General features: G+C 38.9%; 1 protein-coding gene across 2 annotated transcripts; it reads right to left on the bottom strand.

The window, feature by feature from the left end:
- On the bottom strand, positions 276–5048 carry LOC110437037 (glucose-1-phosphate adenylyltransferase small subunit, chloroplastic/amyloplastic). Of its 2 annotated transcripts, none has more exons than XR_002455084.1 (10): positions 4711–4965; positions 3694–3990; positions 3127–3396; positions 2824–3003; positions 2401–2504; positions 2172–2283; positions 1947–2045; positions 1754–1873; positions 651–828; positions 276–558 (listed from the first exon to the last, which is right to left on the bottom strand). XR_002455084.1 is itself a non-coding variant. In XM_021465103.1 (10 exons), exons 1-9 carry the CDS (start codon positions 4963–4965, stop codon positions 712–714), a joined length of 1554 nt encoding a protein of 517 aa, XP_021320778.1. In that variant the 5' UTR covers positions 4966–5048; the 3' UTR covers positions 276–558; position 711. The 2 variants fall into 2 exon arrangements, 1 of the variants encoding a protein (XP_021320778.1); XM_021465103.1 differs by having other exon boundaries at positions 711–828; positions 4711–5048.

The raw sequence follows: 8406 nt of genomic DNA, 5'->3' as shown, positions 1-8406 counted from the left end.
TTAATTTTATATAGACTTAACAATATGTTGCCATATTTTTGCCAATGTTAACTTATAATTTGGATGTCACGATAATCTATTAATAAATTATAGCTTTTAATAAATTTTGTAAATGATGAAACATAAATAATATAGCATTTCTATTGTCGTTCCATGAATATTTTTTCCCCATCGCATTTTTCCGCATTGCAGCGTACCGACATGTTTGCTAGTATCTTTAAAATCTACAAACCAGCAACGCTTCTGTTCGTCACGCACAATAAGTAGAGCACGGATGCATCATGCCATGGTCTTCATGGCTTCGCTCAAAGCAGCACAGCATCTTAGATGTATCCCAAATCCAGGCATCCAATTTTGATTCAACATGTAACTAACAGTTGCTGATACAACATTATACCCTACAACATTAAAGGACACAAAAGAGCAAAGAGAAAGAAAAAGTGCCTTGAATGACACTCTTATTGTTTCGATGATCTCCAACACGCTGATCTGCAGATCAAGCATGTAACCAGGTGCTGATCATTGTCAATGACACTCAGCTGCATGTCCCACATCCACCTGCAGCACCGTGCAAAACAATGATTTTGTGAACAGGCAAACTTGCAAACTCAAGCAAAGATGTAGCATTTGCAACCTAGCTGGTTTAACACCTTGAGATGTATTTCAAAGGCTTCGCAAGTGAAGCTTTGTAGAACAGGAGTATAGCTTACTTCATATAACTGTTCCACTAGGGAGTAAAGCATCCTTGATCACCGTGACAATTCCACCTTTGATGAAGTACCCATCTGTCTCCCTTGCAGCTTCTTGAACATTGTCGGCATTGAGTATCTACAAGATCAACAAGTCTCGTGAGAAAATCTGATGCCATAGAAAATGTATGGTAGGCAAGTCTAATAATGAAATGTTCCTGTTTAATCATATGACAAGCTAAGACTTATGAACTCTTCAGATGATCCGACACATCTGGTCATGACTCATGTCAAGCTAAGACTTATGACTAATCAAGTGTAATGCAACAGGTCTAACAAAAAATGGCAATAGTAGAGCAAGGGAATAGGATCAGGATTGCAGGATAATGGCAGCTGTTTCTGGGTGGAGCTTGAATGCCATATGCATAAGCAGTATTGCAAAGCCAAACCAAGAACTGACATGAAGCTCTGCATTTCAGGTTTTATTTTGTATTTTTGGCCGTGTTTACTTCCCGAAGGGAAAAATTTTGCGACACTGTAGCACTTTCGTTTGTTTGTGGTAATTATTGTCTAACCACGGACTAACTAGGCTCAAAAGATTCGTCTCGTCAATTCCAACCAAACTGTGCAATTAGTTTTTATTTTCGTTTATATTTAATACTCCATGCATGCGTCTAAAGATTTGATGTGACGGAGAATCTTGAAAAATTTTGGATTTTTGGGTGGAAGTAAACAAGGCCTTTATAACAAAAACTGATATATGACTTGTTGACAGATATCTTTTGGAAAACAACCTCAGGTTGATTACCTGAGTTAAACACAGGCAAAAAGTGCAGGATGAAGACTTATGCAGGCAGTTAGGGAAAGATAAGTACGAACATTCATATTATATACGCATCTTCCATGTAAAAAATAAAAGAAACATGCAAGTCTATTCATATTTGAAGTTAATATTTCAAAAATAAATGTAGAAATTAAGAGGAGAAAATGACATATCAAGTATTATTTAATATCCTAAGAAAAAATATAGACCAATATATTCTTGACCGTTAGAACTGGAATACCTTCACATTGTCTCCAATTCGAGCATTCTTGTCAATGATTGCTCTTCTGATGTGTGAATTCTTCCCAATACCAATGGGAATGCCACCATTTTCGGCAAGGAGTTTCTTATCAGCTTCAGTCTGGAAAAAAAAGAACACCAAGGTGTGAGCTCTCTTGTTGCATTGACAGAAGTGAACACTTGTATATATTTACCTCATAGTAGTCTGCACCCATTAGTAAAGTGTCCTCTATGATAGCACCTTCAGATATGCAAGATCGGAGTCCAACTACAGAATGGTGTATCTTGCAGTTCTGTGTGCACAAGATCAAGGCATAAACGTATTATTAAATGAATTATGAGAAATTACTTTGGAGGAAATATAAAAAGTCTACAGAAAGGTTTTCGAACATGCTATAGTAAAACAAAACACTACTTACTTTAATAACACACCCTTCACCAATAACACTGTCTGTCACATCAGCATCAAGAACCTTTGAAGGTGGCAGGTGTCGAGGTTGTGTATAAATTGGAGCAGAACGGTCATAGAAGCTGTATTCAGATAGAAGGGAAACACTAAATCAGTAGGGACTAATTGAAATTATAAGTCTTGATGTGCATGCAGTGTTGTAACTTTTGACTGCAGCACAGTGAGAAGTGAAAGCATACCTGAAATCTGGTACTGGTTTCTTGGTTATTCCCAAGTTTGCATTATAAAATGCCGTGATGGTACCAATATCTTCCCAGTAACCATCATACAGATAAGCCTGAACCTGCAGCCAAAAACAAGGTCTTAAATAACATTCTGAAAGCTAACCCTTCCCTCCCTCCTGCCTTGAGCCAACCCTACCTGCCTAGGCTTTCTAGCACACTGTTCTTAGGTAGCACTTGACACACATAAACTACAGATATGCACTTGAATGTAAGTGTTTAGATAATGGTAAGTTTCTTCAGAAATGAAATGTCAGGGTACCAACTTATGGCATAATGAGATTTGTGTGAAAAGGCTACATAGTACTTTTTTATATAAAAAAGAAACATCAGTAAACAGAAGAAAATAAACAGCTAAAAGGTTAAATAATCTTTGCATACCCTCTTTCCAATGGTTGTTGCACCTGGAATAACCTCACTTCCAAAGTCATTGGCTCCAGGAAATTGTTCACGGAGGAGCTGAAGCATTACATCTTTGCTAAAAACATAGATACCCATGCTAGCAATATAAGGCATTTCCTTTGCCCTTACATCATCAAGGCCAAGTATGGTGGTGTCAACCTACATGAATCAGACAGCAATATGATGTGAAGGCATTTTAAACAAGAATATTTTAGGTTTACTAAATGACTGTCCACAAATGTATATCAAGTTAGCTTGAAAGGAAAGGCACATTATGTGTACCATCATTGCTTTCAACTGCTCTCCTTTCGGTTTCTCAGCAAACTCAATGATCCTCCCTTCTTCGTCGATTTTCATGAGGCCAAATGCAGTTGCACGTGCCTCATCCATCGGTAGGGCAGCAACAGTAATATCAGCATCCGTTTCTCTGTGTGCCTGAATGAACTTTTCATAGTCCATCCGGTACAGGTGATCACCAGCAAGAATTAGAAATTCCATCACATTATGCTCCTCAAACAACCACAAGTACTGCCTTACAGCGTCTGCAGTACCCTGAGAAAAAAAATATAAAAGAAAATCAGTACTTGATGTAAGCTAGTGAAGTGTGCTAGCAAAATTTCCTGTAGATTAGCATGCATTTGCTTGAGGCATGATGGTACACTTCAAACTCATGTTCAATAACCAACTGAAATGACCTTTGTTGTCCGTTGGTTATAAATTTGATGTGGCGTGAAGTGAGAATATGCAATGGGGAAAACGTGAATATGGTGTCAAATGTGCATGTTGAAGAAATGCCAGATTCTGCATTTCAGAAAATCAGAAAAGACACGACATTAGTCGGGATAATACCTGAAACCAGTTTGGATTATCTGGGCTCTGTTGTGCAGCTAAGACTTCAACGAACCCTTCATTCTTGTACCCTCCAATGTTGCTCCCATAGGCTCTTGAGAGGTGACGGTTGAGGGAAGCAGAGTTGAATTGCGTTAGCACATAGATCTTGGATATGTTGCTGTTGAGACAATTGCTGACAGGAATATCAATCAGTCTATAGTTGGCACCCAATGGCACTGCAGGCTTGGCACGCTTCTTTGTCAAGGGGTACAATCTAGTCCCAGCACCACCTCCGAGAATGATTCCAAGAACACTCTGAACAAACAACAAATGTTTGTTATTGTATACAGCCAAAAGTGAGTAAACTGATGAGCACCACACAAGGACAAGGACAGCTCTGAAATTCAAAATTTATCAGCACTCCATGGAAACTAATAACATAATCGCTGCATCATGACAAGTTTTAAAAAATATGATTAAAAAAAGATGGGACAAGTTCAAACAACATAGGCCACTCGAGGATAAAAGCAAGTGGGCCATTATAATTTCCGCATCAGACCGAAAAACTAATATTATATGGGACGAAGAAACGATGAAACCATAAATAATGATCCAAAAAATACCTAAAACTACTGCCCTGTCAACATCTTGATCAATTTCTTATTGGCTGCTACAAGGAATCATACTTAACAACATGAGCCTCACAACTAGCATCCTAAAATTGCCACATTCGTCGGTACCTACCTAGTACGTACAATACAAAAAGAAAATAAGTAGCAACCACGCAACGTGCACTTGAGAAGGCGACAATCCCAGCCCCCGATTTGCGCATCCAGATGAGCAACGCGTTATTCATAAATAAAGATTAGAAAAACAATCTTTTGCGCGCGCGTCCCAATTTCCCATCAGGAACGGCAAATGCGCCTCGAAGGCGCGACCCGACGGATCAGAGGCAAGCCGCAAGCGAGAGACGGCCAGGCGCGCCAAGAGAAGCCGCCGCATTCCCCGTGCAGGAGGCGGGCGGCGGGGGCATACCGTGCTGGCGTCGGGGTCCAGGCAGGTCTGGGAGCTCTTGGAGTCGGACACCGCGCGCGACGAGAAGACGAACGGCCGGCTCCGCGCCGCCGGCGTGGAGACGGACACCCCGCGGCTGCGCCGGCCGTGTCGCGGGTGCGCGCGGAGGAGGCGGAGCGAGGAGTCGCCGGAGGTGGACGGGGAGGGCGCTGCGCCGTGGTGGCGCGGTGGGATCAGGGTCCTGGACGACGGGGAGGCTATGGCGGTCATCGCCATTGCTCCTACGGTGGGGAAGGACGAGGACCCGCGCGGCGGAGCTCACGGGGAGTCTGTGGCGTGGCGAGGGATCGGTGATGAGTGAGTGAGGCCACACACTGACACACGGTCTGATCTCTGATAGGGAGTGGTGGTCAGACTGCTCGTGTGGCTGTGCGATTTTAACTCATCCTACTACGGGATTTTATTTATTTATTTATTTATTTTTCAGATCAGAGAGAAAGACAGAGACAGGAACGGCCTTAATCGTGGCAAATGATTCTAGTTGCCTAGTTCTTGCCTTGTTTTTGATGGCATGTGCAAGACAAAGGCCTGTTCACATAAATTCGTAATCAGATTATGGATCTCCAGCCGCAAAATCATGCAAAAAATGTTTTGCATTTTCTAACGTTCTCTCATGACTGCTCTTGACTCATCCACCATGAGATTGAACTCAGGCCTTGTTTAGATGCAAAAAGTTATTGGATTTTGACACTGTAGCATTTTTGTTTTTATTTGATAAATATTGTCTAATTATAGAGTAACTAGGATTAAAAGATTCGTCTTGTGATTTACAGGTAAACTGTGCAATTAGTTATTCTTTTTAGCTATATTTAATACTTCATGCATGTGCCGCAAGATTCGATGTGACGAAGAATTTTGTAAAGTTTTGTGTTTTTAGGTGTATCTAAACAAGGCCTAAGTGTCCGATCTCATACACCGCAGGTCCACGCCGTACCGCACGATCACGAAACACGTAACCAAATAGGGAGAGGAAGATCATGTACCCACAACTGAGAATTAGAAAAGGTGATTAGAAGGATACGAGTTCCTAGCTTGTTGCGATACTACGTTTGCATATTATATCAAAAAGACAATAATTAATCTGAAGCTACTAGCACATTATTCTTATTGTAAAAAGAGAACTTACATCATTAGCTTTAGGATTGAGGTATGTATCCTTCGATGAGGAATCATTTGCAATAGCTTTGTCACGCTTTGAAATTGGTTGCTCGGTGGTGGCACTTGATGGAGGGAAGGATTTAGATGCCAAAGCCATGTCCATGGTTGCAACTCAAGAATTAAGATCTTAAGACGTAAGTTTAATGGGAATATAGAATGGAAATTGAAGGAATGTTTTATGTATCGATTGAGGTGTCTTCTGCAATTTATAAGCAATAGCTACTCTCGTACACGTGTCACAAAAGATTCCATTTCTTTGCTTGACGGGAGAAGTTTGTTGATGGAAAGGTGTAACAAGCTACAATATTTGTTCTTTATATCAATCAACTTTTAGGTAATGGCTTGGTTTTAAAGCGTGATAGTTTGTCATATTAAGTGCAACTTTTGTGCTTTTAAGATACAATACTATTCCTTAACGCGAAGAAACAATTTTGTTTTGGAAAAAAATGTAGCATATTATGCAAATTTATAGCTGTATGGCTTGTTCCAACGCAGGATACGACATTGAAAAAGGTTGCGTTGCTGTTTTCCAGACCATGAGGTTGTATCCGTACACTCCACGGGTACTATAAGGACAAATGTAAGCGTGTTGTAATGTTGCGGTACAAGCCGCGTCACCATGTAAGAGAACAAACAATTCATGATTGTTAAGAAATCTATGCCAAAATATGGCTTTTATACTTTTAAGCTGTTGCACTTCACATGAGGAAGTGTGAAGCCACAGAAACCATTTGGCGGCATGAAATTACATAAAACTAGGAGGATTCACTGTACGTTACCGCGAGTATGAAGAAGGAATATAAATATGTTAGAATGTGTATTTTCTAATTAGACAGCTTGTATGTTTATGGAAATATATAACTTGTTGACGTGGATATTATAGTTGCATGAGCTAGTAGATTTTAATTGTGTGTAATAGTAGATTGCCTAGCTGGATAGCTTATATGTTGAGAGAAATAAGTAGTGGGGTGTGATAGTGGATTGCTTAGTTGGATAGCTTGCATGTTGAGAGGAATAGGTAGTGCGGTTTTGCTTTATGACAGTATAAGATGTATTGGAGTTGATCATGTGATGTAAGAGAAGATGTACAAGATAACTAACTTTTTTCTCTTAGTTTTAATTATGAATCTCTCTATGTGCAAAATTATATCCTTAGTTAAACATTTATGAGTCTCTTTATACTCCCTCCGTCCCTTAATAAATAGATTTCTATAGTTGTGTTACATTAAACTTTTTAAACCTTGATCGAAATTTTAGGGAAAAAGTTAGAATTTATCATATCAAATTAGTATTATCAGATTTATCATAGAATATATTTTTATAAGATTCTCATCTTATATCATAGATGTTATTATTCTTTTCTATAATTTTAGTTAATTTTAAAAAAGTTTGACTGACATTGATTCTAGGAATTGATTTATTCAGGGACAGAAAGATATGAGAGACAACCAACAAACTTGAAGCTCGAGATGGTTGCAAGCAAATAAAAGAGAGAATGACTTTTCACTTGATAAATCATAATTAAATTCTATGTTTCTAGAGCATCTAATCATTGCATGAGTAAAAATATACATATTAACATCTAAAGTAGAGACACCTTATCTCTAGAAGGTAATAAGTTAAATATAGTATAAATATGGAAAACACCTTCCTATCAGATGAATGATCTAACTTTTCTATTTGATGTAAATTCACATGTAGATGAGATATAAGATATCTTTCTTCAACATTTTTTTGATTTGTAAAGTGAAAAATCTAACATGGTTTACTTCTCCTATTCTTTTATTTTGAAAAGATTAATGTGATCTATAGTGATTTTTCGATATGAGTAGATCACTTTTGACAACAACATGTTAAGTGTTTTTTTGTGACTAATAATATGTTAATTGCTTATAATAACTTGCTTGTCACTTTACATCACTTTTAACACCAATGCCATGCTAAAAACTGATTTTCTTGTATACTCAACTGTACAACATGTATATATATATATATATATATATATATATATATATATATATATATATATATATATATATATATATATATATATATATATATACATATACACACACGTTGTCTGAAGTGTCTATTTTTCTTAGAAAAGTAATAATTATATCATGTGTACATCAACACCTGTAGCCCTCCGTGCATGTCCTCACTCTTCTCCTTGCATGTCCACTCGGGCTCTAGCGCCAACACATGTTGTGGCCATGTGCAAGGCCGGGGCCACCTACCATTTTGTAGTTTGTGTTGTGAGTAAAATTGTGAATGTGAAAATCAAAGAGGAAGTAAAATGAACTCGGTCTATTTTCATTATTCCATTGATCATCTATTTACACAGAGTCGGGGGAAAAGGGGAAACTCTCCCCCCCAAGTAAGCGCGTACCAAAGCTAAAGGCCCATGGGGACGCTGATCCATGTGCGGCGAAGACGTGGGGGAGGAGTTGGCGGTGGTGGTGGTGGGGTAGTAGCGCCTTCTCCTCCCCCTTCCCCCAG

The sequence above is a fragment of the Sorghum bicolor genome, chromosome 7 (assembly GCF_000003195.3).
Source record: "Sorghum bicolor cultivar BTx623 chromosome 7, Sorghum_bicolor_NCBIv3, whole genome shotgun sequence".
NCBI classification, from domain to species: Eukaryota; Viridiplantae; Streptophyta; class Magnoliopsida; order Poales; family Poaceae; genus Sorghum; species Sorghum bicolor.
Note: the sequence above shows the minus strand (reverse complement) of the source record. Positions and strands in the feature narration are given on the sequence as shown.